Here is a 17,834-nt window from a genome sequence, read left to right as displayed (position 1 = left end):
TGGACTCCGGACGCGCACAAGCTGTCCTACCAGACAATCGCTTTCATACCGTCACGTGCCTCATTCAAGGGCTGAGGGCCTTCCCAACTACCATGGTGAGGTCATGCCTTACCCTGCTGGGTCACATGGCTTCTTGCACGTACGTAACCAGGCATGCCAGACTTCGGCTTCGCCCACTCCAGACCTGGGTGTCATCGGTATACCGCCCACATCGGGACAGCCTGAACATGGTGGTCACGGTCCCGAACTCGGTCCTGACCTCCCTCACCTGGTGGCTAGATCACAATGTGGTTTGCGAGGGGATGCCATTTCACGCCCCACAACCCTCTCTGCACCTGGTCACAGACGCATCATCGCTGGGTTGGGGTGCCCATCTCAACGAACACCATACCCAGGGCCTGTGGACTGCACCCCAGCTAGCCCTGCACATCAATGTTCGGGAACTGATGGCGGTGCGCCTGGCGTGCCAGGCATTTCTCACTCTCCTACGTGGCCGCTGTGTGTTAGTTCTCATCGACAACACCACGGCCATGTTTTACATCAACAGGCAAGGAGGAGCACGTTCGTCGACTCTATGCCAAGAGGCGATTCGCCTATGGGACTTCTGCATCGCCCACTCAATCCATCTCACGGCATCGTTCCTCCCTGGAGTCCAGAACACTTTAGCGGACCGACTCAGCAGGTCCTTTCAGACGCACGAGTGGTCTATCCGTCCGGACATCATATATTCCGTTTTCCAGAAGTGGGGGTTTCCCCAGATAGACCTGTTTGCATCTCGAGCCAACAGAAAGTGCCACGTGTTCTGCTCCCTACAAGGACGAGCTCCGGGCTCTCTCTCGGATGCGTTTCTCCTCCCCTGGAAAGACCACCTGTTTTATGCCTTCCCTCCATTTCCTCTGGTCCACAAGGTGCTGCTCAAATTACGCAGAGACCAGGCACAAGTAATTCTGGTCGCTCCAGCGTGGCCGAGACAACACTGGTACACCACACTGTTAGAGCTCTCGGTTCAGACACTGATCCCGCTCCCATTATGTCCAGATCTCATCTCTCAAGACCACGGCCGACTGCGTCACCCCGACCTGCAATCGCTCCACCTCACGGCGTGGTTGCTCCATGGTTCACCCAGGCAGAGCAACAATGCTCGCACTCTGTCCAACAGATTCTGCTGAGCAGTAGGAAGCCTTCAACACGGACCACGTACTTGGCCAAGTGGAAGCGGTTCTCCTGTTGGTGCGAACAACGAGCCATGTCCCCATTGCAGGCACCTATTCCTCTCATATTGGAATATCTCCTCTCTCTAAAACAGCAGGGTTTGGCGATATCTTCAATTAGAGTTCACCTGGCCGCCATATCGGCTTTTCACCCAGGGGAACTCGCGTCCTCGGTATTCTCTAACCCGATGGTCGTTAGGTTCCTCAAGGGCTTGGACCGGATGTACCCACAACAGCGTCAACCTGTTCCGACGTGGGATCTCAACCTGGTTCTCTCCAAGCTCACAGGTCCTCCATTCGAGCCACTGGCCACCTGTTCACTTCTGTACCTATCCTGGAAGACAGCCTTCCTCGTAGCCATCACCTCAGCAAGGCACGTTTCTGAACTCAGGGCGCTTACATCCGAGCCCCCTTACACAGTTTTCCATAAGGATAAAGTGCAGCTTCGTCCACATCCTGCCTTTCTTCCTAAGGTGATCTCTCCATTTCACATCAATCAGGATATATTTCCCCCGGTCTTCCATCCTAAACCACATGCTACTCGCCATGACCAGCGTTTGCATTCTCTGGACGTACGCAGGGCCCTAGCTTTCTATATTGACCGCACAAGACACTTTAGAAAGACGACGCAACTCTTTGTTGCAGTGGCCGACCGAATGAAAGGCTTACCGGTCTCCTCACAACGCCTATCCTCCTGGATTACGTCTTGCATCCGGACTTGCTATGACCTGGCAGGTGTCTCAACACCGCACCTCACCGCTCACACCACGAGGGCCCAAGCTTCCTCGACTGCTTTCCTGGCGCAAGTTCCGATCCAGGATATTTGTAGAGCGGCAGTTTGGTCATCAGTCCACACATTTACAGCTCACTATGCACTAGTGCAGCAGTCCAGGGACGATGCTGCATTCGGATCAGCGGTTTTGCACACAGCAATGTCTCACTCCGACCCCACCACCTAAGTTGGGCTTGGGAGTCACCTAATTGGAATCGATATGAGCAAGCACTCGAAGAAGAAAAGACGGTTACTCACCGTTGTAACTGTTGTTCTTTGAGATGTGTTGCTCATATCCATTCCAAACCCGCCCCCCTTCCCCACTGTCGGAGTAGCCGGCAAGAAGGAACTGAGGGGGCGCCGGGTCGGCTGGGGTATATATCCAGCGCCATGAAGGCGCCACTCTAGGGGGCTCCACAGCCGACCCGCCGGTGTTGCTAGGGTAGAAAATTCTCCGACGATCGTGCACGCGGCGCACGCACACCTAATTGGAATGGATATGAGCAACACATCTCGAAGAACAACAGTTACAACGGTGAGTAACCGTCTTTTCTCTAAAAGCTCCACTGCAGGAATGCTTGTGGGGCCGGTCTCTGGCCTGTGCTCTACCAGGGGTCAGACTAGGTGAGCACAATGGTCCCTAGTGGCCTGGGAATCTAGGCACCCCTAGGTGGAGTCTGCTGTGTCATTTTGCCCTAGCTGCTTTGCATGCTTCCCTTTCCTACTGTGTTATTTTAAATGGTGCCCTTCCTGGTAAGGGGTTAATATGAGGATTGATTGATTGATAGAGAGGTTTGGGGGTAGGGAGAGGGGGGACAACGATAGCCCCATGGAGGGGGCCATGCCCAGGTTGGAGGGACTGGTGGCTAACAGACTGAAGGATGGAAGGGGGTGGGAGCCCTCAAGGTGCAGGGAGAACCTGAAGGAGAGGTGAGGGAGACTCTGGGGAAGGGAAGATGGAGGGGCCTGAGGGACTCAAAGGGGAGAGCAGGGGATTCCAGGATTGGGGAGGAGGGGAAGGGCACTGGACCCAGTGGAGGGAGGAGGGGCTTGCTGGGGGATGTCTGGGCTCTGGCCCCATTGCTATGATGCCTGAGCACCCCCAACACTTACCCTGTCAGCACGAGGGAGCTTACCATGTCGAGGGATAGTTCACTTCATGCTCAGCAATGGTGGGCATTGCCTTGCTGTGAAACCTGGGCAGCAACGGAGGAACCTGGACCCACAGCGTGGCCTACCTGCATGCCAGGCTGGCAGTACTATTGCCTTGGTTTAGCTTTCTGGCTTTCCCACAGCTGTTTGTGCACTGTGGGACACAAGTGCCACCTGGGGAGTTGGAATGGGGGTGCTGGGATCTCGCTGTGCAGGCAGCGTTGCAGTAATGGACAGTATCTTCCCCAGGTTAGATGGTGCAGAACAGTGCCCTGGTGTGTGCCCCGGCTGGGGGTACTGCTCCATCTCCCAGGAGTGCCCCTTCTGCTTGCTCTGCAGCTCTGGCTCATTCCTCCAGCTCAGGCATGTCTGGTCCCTGGAGCCTGCCCATGGCCTCTCACGGGGGTGCCGCAGTGGGCAGAGCCGGGGCTGTCTCCAGTTCTGCAGCGTTGCTATTGTCATAGTGGGGTTGTGCCAGGGATGTGTGATGGCAGCACCAGCCCTGCTTCTGGTGTAGCAGACTTGGACAGTGCTAGCCCAGCTAGGGAGTAGTGGAGAGGAGCGTAGGCTCACGTGAAATGACAGGGGTGGGGAGAGCAAAGGGACCAGAAGCTGTGACTTCACTGGGACAGCGTCAGTGTCTCCCTCCCCATACCCTCTGGGGCTGGCCGTGTGCCATTTTGCGCTCCAAGAGAGCGGGTCCACAGCGAACCCTGATCCCATGGCTCCTTTCACGCAGATGACCTGGCTTTGAAAGCAAATATCCTGATTGATCCTGCGGAGCTGCAGGCTGTGACCATGGACGACCTGGATGAGGATGAGGAGTCTGCAACGTCCACAGCCCAGGTGGGCCCCGTGGGCATGTGCCCCCAGCAGCGGCTAGAGAAGCCACATGATGGGGAAGAGAGGGGACTTGGCCCTACTGCTCCAGTCCCTGCTGAGTGAGCCTGGCGGCTTCCGGTGTCCAGTGTTCAAGTGTTGCTGCCATCAGAGAAGTACCCGTAAAGGCGATTCTGCTCCCTGTGTGGCTGGAGCAGGGTGCTGCATCCTGTTGGTCCTACACAGCCAGCCCAGTTGCGGCAGGGAGGGAGGGAGCAAGCTGGCGTCTGTCACATTAGCCCTGGGAAGCTAGGGAAGCTTTGGGCTGGCACAGTTGCGACCCTTGGAGATGGAGGGCTTGGAGTCAGAGGTCAGCCTAACGAATGGAGCTGCTTACATTTCTGACCTTCTATGTCTCAGCGCCCAGTTGCAGCACTGGCCATTGGTGGTGCCCTTGCCAGGCCCAGTTGGCTCAGCTCACCCACCCTGGGCCGTGCCAACCGCTTCCTCAGTACAGCTGCCGTCAGCCTGATGAACCCGCGGCGGTCCCTGGGCACCCTGGAGAAGATGAAAGCACGCACGCTGAGTGTGGAGCAGCGGACAGAGGATGACAGTGAGTAGTTCCCACTGCATGCTTGCCAAGGTGTCAGGTAGAGGTGGGGGAAGCAGGCAAAGGAAAAGGCCCAGCCAGTCCCCGGGGAATGGATCAGCCCTGAGCCTAGCTGAGAAAGGGTGACAGCAATTGCTCACTGTCTGACTGAGGAGTTGTCGCTCAGCTGGTGAGCTCAGTGTATGTTGCTCAAAGCCTGGAGGTGCTGGGGGCTAGCAATGACTTGGGCATGGCCCTGCTTGCAGGAGCTGCAGGAGAGCCGGGGTGCGTCCGTGCGCTGGTCATGGCAGCGCTGGTCACGGCAGCGCTGGTCCTGGCGCAGGCAGTCTGGGCTGGTGAAGTCTCTCCTGAAGCAGGTTATCAAAGTGCCTGTATTTTCTTTAAAAATCATCCGGTTGCCTACCCAAAGGCGAGGAGGTGAGCCCGGTGGCTGAGGACTCAGCCCCAGCTGCTGCAGTGCAGGGGCAGGCCAGGCGGTGGGGCTTGGGGCTCACATGTGGGCAGGTTAGAGCCCAGGTGGTGGGGCCCAAGTCTGTAATCTGAGGCACTCAGCACTGTGGACTAATGGCATGTAACGCAGACCTTGGGGCTGAGTTCCCGGCCCTGCCAACTCTTGATGATCTTAGTCTCACTCTGATTTTGGCAGAAGCTGTTGGGTTTGGCTCATTTGCCTGGCAGTGCCTGGAATGCCCCAGTTGTGCCCAGTCCTTTCCCAGCATGCAGTGGGAAGGGTTGGAGGCTCACACCGTTCTGCTCAATGAGTGTTTGCCAGGCACTTCCCTCCTTGGCCTGGGGAGGATAGGGGCTGTGCGCAGGGCCGGACTGCAGTAGCATGTCAGACAGGAGCACTGCTCACACTCTGAGAGCCAGCTTGGCCCTTTTGTGTGAGGCCCCCAGACTTGTAGAGAGGGAACGAGGGCTGGGGAAAGGCATGGAGGGGGAGGGAGCTGTGCTATGGGCATGGTCCCTGAGAACACTGCACACTGGGGCGATGCATTGTCTGGGAGGCGTGCAGGCCTCGCACTGCCAGTGATGCTGCTGAGAAAACTCTTCTGGGTTGCAGTAGAAGGCAGCCATGGAAATGAGGGTCTGTTACTGGGGAGACCCCCCGAGGAGCCGGAGCAGTCAATCACTGAGAACTCCCTTCTGGAGATCCTGGATGGAATAGTGATGATGTACAACCTCAGCGTCCACCAGCAGCTTGGTAAGGTGAGCATGATCCATAGGGGAGAAGGTCACAGCCCTTGTCGTGCTGCCCCACACTCGGGCCGGCGCCCATGGGTCCTTGCAGTGAGCCAGCTCCCTTGTGCCCATCGAGCCACCAGAGAGGGAGGGCCACCTTGGCTGGTGTGCACGTCTGTTTGTGGCACAGCCCTGTTTCTTTTGTTGTTGCACTCATCCCGGGGTGATGGCTCTGGCAGGAGGGGACCATGTGTCTCCAGTAGGGACTGCAGATCCTGTTCCAAATTGCATTTGCTATGCTTCAGTGTCACTGGAGGTTGCAGCTGAGTCCCTGATCTCCAGCCCTCTTCTCCTCCCTCCCCCCTCCCCCCCATTAGCGGTAGGGCTGAATCCCTTTCCTGGAGAATGGGAACTGAGTAACAGGAGCATGCTGGGGCCTAGAGCACAGGGATGCTGGGCCAGATGGCTGTTCACCTGAGCAGCCCAGGGCACGTTGGGATCTGGACGTCTGTGCTCAGTCCACCCAGTTCAATCCAGGACAGCGCAGGGCTCACTACTAGCATAGCATAGAGTATTACAAGCTAGCATAGGTCTTACTTTTGGTCCTTTAGCGTTCGCTATGTTTGAGCAAGTGGCTGGGTTTGATGAGGAGGAATTGCTCCTGTATCTGCTGTGAGAGCAAATCACAACAGCTCCAGCCTTCTGACCCCCTGGCTTAGAATCATAGAATATCGGGGTTGGAAGGGTCATCTAGTCCAACCCCCTGCTCAGAGCAGGACCAATTCCCCACTAACTCATCCCAGCCAGGGCTTTGTCAAGCCTGACCTTAAAAACCTCTAAGGAAGGAGATTCCACCCCCTCCCTAGGTAACCTATTCCAGTGCTTCACCACCCTCTTAGTGAAAAAGTTTTTCCTAATATCCAACCAGTAGCGTAGCTAGTGGGGTTCAGGGGAAGCGGCCACTTCCCCTGACCGTATTCCCCAAAAGTGGTGCCGGTGGAACGGGGCCATGGGCTGGCTCCTGGCGCTCCGGCTGGCGGAACGGGGCCGTGGGCTGGCTCCCGGCGCTCTGGCCGGCGGAACGGGAAGAGAAGAATGAGGAGGGATTTGATAGCTGCTTTCAACTACCTGAAAGGGGGTTCCAAAGAGGTTGGATCTAGACTGTTCTCAGTGGTACCTGATGACAGAACAAGGAGTAATGGTCTCAAGTTGCAGTGGGGGAGGTTTAGGTTGGATATTAGGAAAAACTTTTTCACTAGGAGGGTGATGAAGCACTGGAATGGGTTACCTAGGGAGGGGGTAGAATCTCCTTTCTTGGAGGTTTTTAAGGTCAGGCTTGACAAAGCCCTGGCTGGGATGATTTAGTTGGGGATTGGTCCTGCTTTGAGCAGGGGGTTGGACTAGATGACCTCCTGAGGTCCCTTCCAACCCTGATATTCTATGAGTCTATGGATGGTTTGCTGCTCTCAGGGGTCAGGCTGCTGAGAGCAGCCCAGCCAGGGGACCGGAGCTCCACGATGCTGTCCGAGTTGCTGCTCTCCGGGGTCGGGCTGCTCTTGACCATTCTGGAAAAGCTCTGTGCTGGCATCACTGGTCCCCTCTTGCCTTTCAGATGGTGGGTGTGTCCGATGATGTAAACGAATATGCCCTGGCACTGAAGGACACAGAGGAGAAGATTAGCCGATGTCCAAAGAGGGTAAGGAGTCCCTCCGGTAGACCCCCCCCCCAACTTCCATCTTTGTAACCTTGGCAGAACCCTGTGGCAAAGGGCTCTGCCGGAGGATAGCTCAAGCCGGGGGCTGCCAGGAGGCTGGCAGGGAGGAGGGGCATGTGCACTGTGTGGTCCAGTTGCTGCTCCCCTAGAGTGCAGGCCCCAGCAGCAGGCCAGGAGGAACAAAAGCACGGGCGTTGCTCTCCATTTACCTCTGGGGCTCGCAGGCTGAGGGCCCTACCTCATGGGACAGGTGCACCAGACTGGTCTGTTACAGGGTGTAGAGTTTCTATCCCCAAGAGTATTAAATAAAATAACCCTCCAAACCCAGCCCATGGCATAGTTGCCTCCCACCCCCAGCTTTTGGGGCTGGGCACCGCCACATGCAGCACTGGGGCTTAGTGGAAGGACACCTGGCTGGTGGTGCCACCAAGAAACCAGACAGGAAATGCCCAGAATGGTTTCTGGCTCAGGGCTCCTGCAGGTGGAGGGTAACTCCATCTGACCAGTCCTACAAAGGCCACCTCTTAGAGCAGGTGATTTGAAAGCACTTGGACACCTAGGGGCTAATACCTGGCCAAGGTTCCTGGTCCTGGGGTTCTTGCTGGTCAGGGCAGCGATGGATCCCACCTGGGCGTTGCTCTGCTTCTGGCTTCCACTCCCCCAGCCTTCACATGGATGCCTCTTGGCTGGGCAAGACTAGACTCCGGCCCATCTGTCCTCCCTTGCAAACCATAGAAGGGGGAACCTCTTGTGTCCTGTCCATTCTGCTCTGCACCGTGCCTGTCCGGTCAGGGAGGGGCTCCTCACACCTGCTATGCTTCTTTCAGAGGAGGGACATCTACGAGGAGCTGGTGAAAAGCCAGAAGGTTTTCTCAGAGAAACTCAACCACCTGAGTCGCCGGCTAGCCTGGATCAACGTCACCATCTACTCCAAGGTGAGAGAAGCGCGTGGTGAGAGGAGCCTGGGGGAAGGTGGGCAGTGGTTCAGCCTGACCCCTGTGAAATTCTGAGCTGTGGTTTTGATTTTGATGGACTACATGGGCCCAGAGAGTCCCAGGGGTAAACGTGACCCTGCCACTGTTCCTGTTTAAAACTCTTTAATGTTAATTTGGGGCGGGGTGAGCAGAGACCTCAGCCAGCTAGTACCATGGCAAATGCACCATTACAAACCAGTCAGCATTTCAGTAAAGATCTAGAAAAAGAAGGAAACCCAGTTAAAATACTGGAAATGTGAAGTTAAGTGGGGCTTTCATTGTAACAATATTTCTTCTCCTACCCTCATTCCCCCCCTTTGAGCTGTAGAGCCTTTCTCAGTAACCCCTCCCCCGGGACTAAGCCTTAGGTGGAAGTAAAGATGGTACTAGCTATTCTCTTTGGGGAAAAGAGAAACAGTGAGTTGGAATGGGCTGGAGCTGCCACTGCTGTTAAAGTTCAGTCCCCTTTCCTACAAAACAGAGCGAGACAAGCACATGAAAAGGGGAAAAAAACACAAAATGAAAATGCAGCTTCTGTCTCCGGGGCTGGCTCTGACTTGCACCCTCATTGATGGAGAAACACGGGCTCAGCATGTGGTCTGATCAGCCACTTCTGCACTTGGCAACTTGTCCCTGCACAGGTCTGTCCAGGGAATTGCTTTTAGCTGTGTTTTTGGTTACAGGCTTACAGCAGTGTTGCAGAGCATATGGTCCTTAGACCGAAGGAAAAAGAGGGCTAGGAAAACGTAAAGCAGGGGGGAGGAGGGGGAAGAGACAAGCACCAATATCTTCATCCCAGGGGGTGATTGGGGTTTAGCTGGAACTGGTGGAGACAGCGATGTGTTTTGGCTCCCTTTCTCTGACCCAGTCTGGTCAGAACATTTTTCAGAATTCGGACAGTAAAGGCCCAGTGGTGGCTCCTGGAGGCCCTGGAAATTGTGAGGGTGACGGCTCACTACTTTTGGGCAGTCCATCTCCCAGCTAGCATTTGTTGTTCGGCAGCTTTTTCGTTTGTCCCCAAAAGTCTTTTAAGGAACCTCAAAAAAAGTAATGGGCAAAATAGCACCTTCCCTCATTATTTTTTACCATTGGGCCTAATTCTCGACACCGGTTTTGGGTTACTAACTTATGGTCCCATTCCTCTTTTGTTTGCCAGGCATGATCCTAACCCAGTCCTTGAGTTATACCAGTAGGGCTTTTTGCTTGAACAAACCCAGTCCTTTTCTTTCTCTTTTGAATGTTTTCCCATGAACATTTATTGTTATAGTTATTGTCTAGGCAGCTGTTGATCCACTGTGTCATGGTGTACGCGTAAAAGGTCTAGTTAGATGCCTGCTGAATCTGCTTATGGCTGACCAGCCCAATTTAAGGGTGACGCAGCTTGCTAGAAGTTTTACAGATGCATCCAGGTGTTGTCTGAGTTGGAGTCCAAGATGACAGCACTCTGCTTTCTTCTTTCACGCTTAGCTTCCATTCTCTGGTTCAAAGCTGCTTTGGGTTGAGCTGCCCGTGGCTATCCACATGGCATGGTGCTGGGGTTCTCCACTCAGTTTTCAGCCTCTTATCCTTCATGCCCACAGCAACAGTCACTTTGGTATGTTGCCTAGAACCTTTTCTGGCCTGCCTGGGGTGGAAGCTGAGTCTTTCGTGGCTGTGTTCTCCCCGGCAGGAGAAGATGCAGGACATATACTGGTTGCTGCGAGTGTGCATCCGCACCATTGAGCACGGGGACAGGACGGGCTCACTCTTCGCCTTCATGCCGGAGTTCTACCTCAGTGTGGCCATGAACAGCTACAGCGCGCTGAAGAACTACTTCAGCCCTGTCCATAGCATGGAGGAGCTACCCGGTGAGGAGGGGGCTCGCGCTGCCATCACTGCTGACTTATGCTGGGCTGGGCATGGTGCTGGGCAGGACAAAGCTGCGCCCTGGCTGCGAGCTCCCAGGAGACGGTGGGGTTGCTTCCCCTGCCATGTGCTCATCTCTGCACCGAGTGCTGGCCATTTCCTGGGGGGGGGGTGCAGCTTGTTGAGTTAGACTGGAGTTCCAGAGGGGCCCATTGGGATTTCCTGGGCTTGGTCACCTGCTCGCCCTCTGCCTGCGGCATTTGGGGACCTGCAGGCAGCCAGGAGACCAGGCTGTCTTTGGCCATTGTGTTGCCTTTATTGTATGCTGCCCCTGCTCCTGCAGTGTGTTGTGGAGTTTGCCCTGTGGGTGTCTAGCTTGCCACAATGGTGACTGGGGTGGGGGGGGGCTACTCCTGGCTCTTTGCGTAGCCAATGGCAATGCAAGCCTCCCTGCTGAGTCCTTTGGGTCTGAGAGCCAGGCTGCCCAAGCCTGCTCCAGCACCCCCTGGTTCTGTGCCAGGTGCTCCTATGTCAGGGAGGAGGCCGTTTAGTGTGTTGTTCTGGCGGGTTTGAGTGAAAATCTGCTTGCTCTTTGAGGAGGGAAGGAGGGTGGGCAGGCAGGTGGGTGATACACTGCTTCTCTCCCAGCGAGAGGCAGCATGGGGCCGATGTGGGCATCCCCCTAGGATGAGGGCTGTGCCTACTGGGGAGTGAGAAGGTCTGAGGGCGACGCTGGCCTGGGCTCTGTCAGCGAGTGCAGTGCCTGGCCTGGCTGGCCCACTGCTGCCGAAGTGCTACTCCAAAATGGCCCTGTGTGTACAGCTGATTGAAGGGACTCCCAGACCTGCCAGCTCCTCTTATCCAGCCCAGCCTGGTGTGCCATGGAGCCAGAGCCCTGCTCCTGAAGGGTTCAAACCCTGAGGCAGAGAATGGCAGTGTCCAGCATCCCCAGTGGGGGCCCACCCTGGCAGTGTTTTCTAGCAGCGTGTAGCACAATGTTACATTGCTCCTAACTGTATCCCTTGAGCACATGGGCCACTCAGGGCTGCATTGCTGAGCCAGCTGCAGGAGCCATACCCTTTGTGTTCCCAGCTCGAAGGGGCAGTTGGGCTCAGGAGTGCTATCCTGAGCATCCCGGAGCTGCCTCCTGTCCTTCCCTGCTGTGCTGGGGCTTCCCTATGTCCAGCACCCCTCATCCCCATATGCGCAGCTAAGACTTGGAACTGTTGGTTATTTGCATGGCTGGCCTTTTGCTGAATTCTCCAGGCACCTGGCAGCCGCTACATCCGGGGAGGCTGACTCAAAACGGCCCCCTCAGAGCGATGATGTCAGGCTCTCTGCAGACTCAGGCAGAGATGCCCTGTCAGTTACTGTTCCCATGGTTATCGCTGCCCCACATGGGTAAGACTTAGTTATATTACATAGGAACCGACTCTGCCGCCCAGCTCCGCAGCAGGGGTGGTTCCCGTGGCTGCCTGAGGGCATGGGACTGTGCCCCTCTCCACCTGCTCAATCCCTTTCCTTGCAGGCTATGAAGAGACTCTGACGCGTCTTGCTGCCATCCTGGCCAAGCACTTTGCTGACTCCAGGATCGTCGGCACTGGTGAGGCTGCTCTCTTGGGGTGACTGGTGACTGCTCTGCCTGTTGGGGGTGAGGGCCAGGCAATGACCAGCCCCCAGCTTGCTGCCAGACCCTGCCCTGGAGCAGCAAGGGACTGCTGGAGTGCAGCAAAGGGGGCAGGCTGGTTGTGTCAGGGCTGCTGGGCACCCTGGGGTGGCTTTCCTAGCAATTGCTGAGGTTATTGCATTAGTAGGGGAAGGGAAGGGGGGCAGAGAGTCCTAGCTACTGGCATGGGGTGGGCTCTCCTGGGTGGGCTCCTCTGCCGATGGCAAACCCTGGGCAGCTGCCTGGAGGTTCTCAGCACCATCCCTGGAGTCTTGGCTGGGCGCAGACTGGCCATTTCTCAGAGAGGTCTTGCATTTCCCAGCTGCATGGGGTAGGGGAATCCATGACCTCCCCGTTGTGCAGGTGATGGGCAGAGATGAGCAGGGACTAGGCAGTTCCCCTGTGACTGGAGAAGGCCTGAGGTGGCTCCAAGCTTGGCCCTTGGCCTGGCAGGGGGGGGACCCGTTGCCTGTGTTACTAGGGCCCTAGCTAGCCCCCGGATTGTACCATTTAAAATGCCACTTGTCCCTTCTGCCGGAGGCCAGTCCCTTCCCTGGCTCCCTGCACTGCTCAGCCATGGGCCTGGCCCTGCTGCATCAGCCTAGCCCTTCTCATCTGCCCCCAGACATCCGGGACTCTCTGATGCAGGCGCTGGCCAGCTACGTCTGCTACCCACACTCGCTGCGGGCCGTGGAGAGGATCCCAGAGGAACAGTAAGTCGCGACCCGCACCCTGAACTGCCATGGGGAGCTGGGGCAAAGGAGCTGGGACTGTAAGAGTGGGTGTCAGGACAATGGGGCTGAGAGGTCCCTGGGCTGGAGCAGGCTGGGCTAAGGGCAGTAGCAGTGATTATGGCTGCTGGGGTAGATCAGCTGCAGACTAGCTGGGGATGGGAAGATATAGCTTAATTTTAACCCGTCCCCCGGGTGTGCTGGCCCTACAGACATTGGTGCCCTGCCATTCTCCCTTCCCCCTAGGAGCCCCGAATGTGCCACCCTGCCCTCCCTATATTCCTGGCTGCCAACCTGTCCCTTCCATCTGGTAGGCGAATATCCATGATGAGGAACCTGCTGGCTCCCTACGAGCAGCGGCCATGGGCGCAGACCAACTGGATCCTTGTTCGGCTGTGGCGGGTAAGGTCCCACTACCTGTCGCTGCCAGCAGCCTAGTCCCATGCCTCTGGGGCCATCACTCAGCTGCAGGCTAGAGGTCTCAGCCCTCTCCCTGGCAGGCTGGGCAGCACCTGCGGTGTCCCCTTCAGCCTGCCTGGCACAGCTCAGCGCTCTGCCGTGGTGGCCTGGGGAGCCCTGCCCTAACCTTTCCCTTGTCTCCCCCATTGCAGGGCTGTGGGTTTGGATACAGGTACACGCGGCTCCCGCACCTGCTGAAAACCAAGCCCGAGGATGCCAATCTCCCCAGCCTGCAGAGTGAGTGGGGTTGGGGCAGGGTCTTGCGCCGGGGCGCTCACAACATTGCGGGGGTGGGGGTGTCTGGTGCTGGAGCGCTCACAACATTGGGGGGGAGGCTGGGATCTGGCGCCAGGGCAATTGCGGCTGTGGAGGGGGAGAGTGGGGTCTGGTGCAAGACGCTTGCGGCATTGGGAGCAGTGTGTGGGGGGGCAGGGTCTCATGCTGGGGCACTCACAGCCTGAGGGGAGAGTGGGGTCTGGTGCCAAGGTGCTCACAGCATTGGGGGCGGTATGGGGGAGTGGGGTCTGGTGCCGGGATCTAGCGGTGCCCTACTGGTGGGGAACCAGGGATGTGTCCAGCAGGCCCAGCCGGGGGTGCTGGGAACAGCCCCAGCAGTGTGCAAATGCTGAGCCAGGGGTTCTTCAGCAGGTGATGGAGGAGGCGTGAGCAGAGGCTTCTTGGGACACCAGGGAGCATACGAAGGCAGAAGCCTGAGTGGGGCCTGTTCCCTTCTCCATACCCTGGTGCCCTTGTTCCATCGCACTCTTGTGCTGTTGTGGCCTGGGGCCTTGCTTGTGGACAGCAGCGGGGGCCAGGGCAGCTGGCCGCAGCCGGCTTTGCTGCAGCAGTGACTGGAGCCGTGTCGCCCTGTCTCCAGCCAACCGGGAGTTGGAAGGGCCAGTCTTGGTCTGTTCACTGGGGAGCCAGCAAGTTCTGTAAGCAGGCCATGCTGTTCCCAAGCGCCCCGTCTCCACCCAAGCCCTGGGCAAACCAGCTGCACTAGTGGCAGTGGAGGCCACAGAACAACAAACAAATCCAAATGTCACACGGCCACCCAGGCGCCTGGCATGCCCACGCAGGGTGCTGGTTAATAGAGGAGTGACTGTGGCATCTTCCTTTGTCCTCCCTTTGTCTGTTCCCTTTGCTGCTCAGCCCCTGGAGCTCTGCTCCCTACGTGGAGCTGTGTGAGGGCCACTGGGCCTTGGGGGCGTGCGTGTGTGTGTGTGTACACGCGCACACAAGCCGCTGGGTCTTGGGGCGCATGTGCAGCTGGGCTCTGGAGGGGGGGGCGGGGGGGGAGTGTGTGCGCATACAAGCTGCTGGGCCTCCGGTGGGGGTGGGTGTGTGTGCGTGCGTGCACGAGATGCTGGGCCTCGCTCTCATCCGGTGGAGAGCTCTGGTGATGCCAGGTCAGCAGCTGGCGCGCCGCTCTGGGTGTGGGTGTAGGGCCCTGCAGCCGTAGGTACTGCACCCAGGCGGCACTGCCCCCTCTGTAATGCCACTCTCTTGTCTGTCTCTCTCTCTCTCTCTCTTGGGGGCTCAGGAGATCTGTCTGTTGCTAGCCTCCAGCGTAAGTTAGCTGTTTGCTCGGCCCTGTCTTGTGTGGTGGTGCAGTAGCTCTTAGTCCCCTGGTGGTGCTTCCCCTCCAGGTGTGCCTCTGGCCCTCCCCCCACCCACTCCAGTCCTGGTGGGAGCCCTGGCGGGGGAGGAGCTCCTTGGCCTTCATCTCAGGTCTGTGCCAGGGAGAGGGGGCAGCTCATGCCAGTGCCCTGAGCCCCTGCTGCAGCTGTGCAGAGGGGAGCCACTCACCTAGGGCTGCCATCACCATAGGGGTGGCTTTGTGACTCATGGAGCAGGGCGGCTGCCTCCTGCCTGAGAGATGGGGGAGTTGCTGTGACTGGAGGGTGGACAGAGCTGGCAGATGCTGGGTATGAGCTGCACCAGCCTCTGCCTTGGCCTGCGGGCTAGAGAGCGCCATGGCAACATCCCCATGTCCCGTGCTGGCAGCTGTGTGGCACGCTTGCTGCACCCCCAGGGGCAGCGGTGGTGTGGCTCTGCTCCTGGGTGCCCCTGCATCTGATTGGGAAAGGTCTGAGCAGGCAGAGGAATGGGCCTGGCTCCTGGCACTGCTGGTCTGTGCAGCCCCTGAACCAATAATGAATGCTGCTCTAATTGCAAGGGAGCACGTTCCACAGAGGTGCCCTTGGGTCCTGCCCCCTGCCTGCGTGGGGCAGGGGTACAAGGGGTTGATTCCAATGCAGTTCCCATTTGCATGGGCTGTGTCTCAGGGGCGGCTTGATGGAAGTGCTGCTCCCCCACCCCAGAGCACCAGGTCCAACTGCCAGAGGCGCCCCCCAAGCAGCTTGAGCCATTGGGAGTCCATGCAGGCAGTCCATGCTGGCACAGCCCTTGCTCCCTTCCGGCCTGGTGGCCCTGGAAAGCAGGCCCACCTCCCTTAGACCTGGGCATCTTGGCCCTTGCTAGAGGCAGGAGGGAGTGTTCAGAGGAGCAGCGCGCTGCCAGGCCAGGCACCCTTCCATCCCTCAGGAGGGCAGGGAAGAGTGCCCTGGTCTGCAGCATGCGGGCTCTCTGCTGCAAGCGGGAGGGCAAGGGCCAGGAAGCTTCAGGCCCTGCTGCTCCTTGTCTGAGCCAGTCCCAGGGTCACTGTTGGCGCCAGTCAGTCCCTCCTGGGAGCGGGGCTCTGGCTGCTGAGAGCAGGGTGGCTCCACTCAGCAGGACATGCGGGGGCACTGCGCTGCAGCTGCAGGGAGCTGCTGTTATCTGCTTTCCCTGCCGGGGCTCTGCCCCACACGCAGGAACATGACAGCTCTCCTGCTGTAGCAGGCATGGCTCAGTGCTGGGCCCTGCGGCTGTGGCAGTGATTAGGGGCTGTGGTGCAGTGTCCGTTCCTCTCCCTTCCCCTTCCCTGTTGGGCAGTACCTAGGCCCGAGCCCCAACTGTGCCAGGGAGGGACGCTGGCTGAGCCACATTGGGCCCCAGTGTGTTTGTCCCGGGGGCTGCCAACGCCGAGAGGGCTGAGCCGGGGAGCAATGGTGGGAGTGCCAAGAAACGGCCTTAGGTTCTCTGCAGCAGCCTGCCTGGGCCGCGGGAGTGCAGCCCTGGGGGAGGGCTCTGCCCCATCTTAGGGAGGGAACACTTGGGGTAAGGGATAGCTCAGTGGTTTGAGCATTGGCCTGCTAAACACAGGGTTGTGAGTTCAATCCTTGAGGGGGCCACTTAGGGATCTGGGGCAAAATTAGTACTTGGTCCTGCTAGTGAAGGCAGGGGGCTGGACTCGATGACCTTTCAAGGTCCTTTCCAGTTCTAGGAGATAGGATATCTCCATTAATTATTATTATTAACACCTTCCTCACTGGCCTTCTGAGTGCAGCCGGGCAGACCAGGGCCCACGTGAGGGGGTGGGTGTCTGAGCGCGGGGCAGCGACTGAGATGCTGGCATCAGGAGAGTTACTGCTGAGCTGGTCTGGGACTTTCTGGAGCCGAGCACGAGAGGCTTGGTTAGCACTTGGCTGCAGGGCTGCTGTTCCCCTGGGAGGAAGGAAGGGAGCAAGAGCCGCGACGGTGCACAGCTGTGGCCCAGTTTATGCAGGGCAGTGCTGGCAGCCCACGGGCAAGCTCTGCTCAGAATAGTCTGTGCACCTAGCCTTGCAGGGCACCTGCCATCTCTACTCACTGTCCAGCAGCCAGGCACGAGGGGCTTCATGCTCAGTCTCCTGCCTGGCCTTAAAGTGCTGCATGGCACCAGGCCTCTGCTTACCCCAGCTGCCCGCCTCCCTGAGCTGGGCATTCCAGGCTGCCCCCTGCCCCAGTGCTGGGTCTGCCCTTGATGCTTCTGCCCTTTGGTCCTAGAGCCGTGCCCCTCCACCCTTCTGCAGCGGCACATGGCCGATCTGCTGTGCAGTGACTGCGACATGGCACCCAGCTTCCTCAACAGCGTCCTCAACCAGCTCAACTGGGCCTTCTCGGAATTCATTGGCATGATCCAGGAGGTGAGTGCCGGGGCTTGGCTGGACGGCACCTAGCGGGGACCCCAGCAGGCTATGCAGGGGTGGGTTCTGGGAGCCAGGCCAGGGCAGCCTGCCTACGGAGTCCAGCAGCACAGCCCTGATGGGTGCATGAGCGGGTGGAGGCCTCTGTTCCTTTCAAGGCCCTGTACTGAGCTGTGCCCGGGCAGATCCAGCAGGCAGCAGAGCGCCTGGAGAGGAACTTTGTGGACAGCCGTCAGCTGAAGGTGTGCGCGACGTGCTTCGACTTGTCCGTGAGCCTGCTCAGGGTGCTGGAAATGACCGTCACACTGGCCCCCGAGATTTTCCTCGACTGGAGCCGCCCCTCCTCGGAGCTGCTGCTCAGGAGACTTGCCCAGGTACATCCCCATGCTGGGAGCCGATGGAGCAGGCGAGAGCACCCCCTGCTGGGGGCAGGATGGCATGAATAAATAGCCCCCTTCCCGGGTGTCCCTGTTAAAACTACCAACCCCGGGATCCAGCATCAGTTTCTCAGGCTGATGCACCTGCGGGCAGCTATTGTGGGAGAAATCTGGCTGACTCTAGGCGCTGCCAAGCCCTCCTGTGTGATTAAGCTTTTCCAGCAGGCACCTCATCAGCCCCCTACCCCACAGAAACCCGTCCCAGGCAGAACTCACTGCAGCCCCATGAGGGAGACGAGATGAACGCTCTGG

General features: G+C 58.2%; 1 protein-coding gene across 18 annotated transcripts in view; it reads left to right on the top strand.

The window, feature by feature from the left end:
* Positions 1-17,834, top strand: part of RNF123 (ring finger protein 123) — a 143,995-nt gene that overhangs the window by 64,975 nt on the left and 61,186 nt on the right. For 7 of the 18 annotated variants that reach the window (XM_065553156.1, XM_065553165.1, XM_065553150.1 and 4 more), the window contains 13 exons: positions 3,875-3,981; positions 4,375-4,567; positions 4,810-4,920; positions 5,628-5,773; positions 7,359-7,442; positions 8,288-8,395; positions 10,104-10,281; positions 11,808-11,882; positions 12,571-12,658; positions 12,991-13,078; positions 13,288-13,372; positions 17,006-17,145; positions 17,331-17,519. In XM_065553156.1, the coding sequence (XP_065409228.1) occupies positions 3,875-3,981; positions 4,375-4,567; positions 4,810-4,920; positions 5,628-5,773; positions 7,359-7,442; positions 8,288-8,395; positions 10,104-10,281; positions 11,808-11,882; positions 12,571-12,658; positions 12,991-13,078; positions 13,288-13,372; positions 17,006-17,145; positions 17,331-17,519 (1,592 nt within the window). The remainder of the gene's footprint in view (positions 1-3,874; positions 3,982-4,374; positions 4,568-4,809; positions 4,921-5,627; positions 5,774-7,358; positions 7,443-8,287; positions 8,396-10,103; positions 10,282-11,807; positions 11,883-12,570; positions 12,659-12,990; positions 13,079-13,287; positions 13,373-17,005; positions 17,146-17,330; positions 17,520-17,834) is intronic. The other 11 variants (XM_065553158.1, XM_065553159.1, XM_065553154.1 and 8 more) reach the window with 8 other exon arrangements.

The sequence above is a fragment of the Chrysemys picta genome, chromosome 7 (assembly GCF_011386835.1).
Source record: "Chrysemys picta bellii isolate R12L10 chromosome 7, ASM1138683v2, whole genome shotgun sequence".
Taxonomy (NCBI): Eukaryota; Metazoa; Chordata; order Testudines; family Emydidae; genus Chrysemys; species Chrysemys picta.
This window is presented reverse-complemented; position numbering and strand designations above follow the sequence as displayed.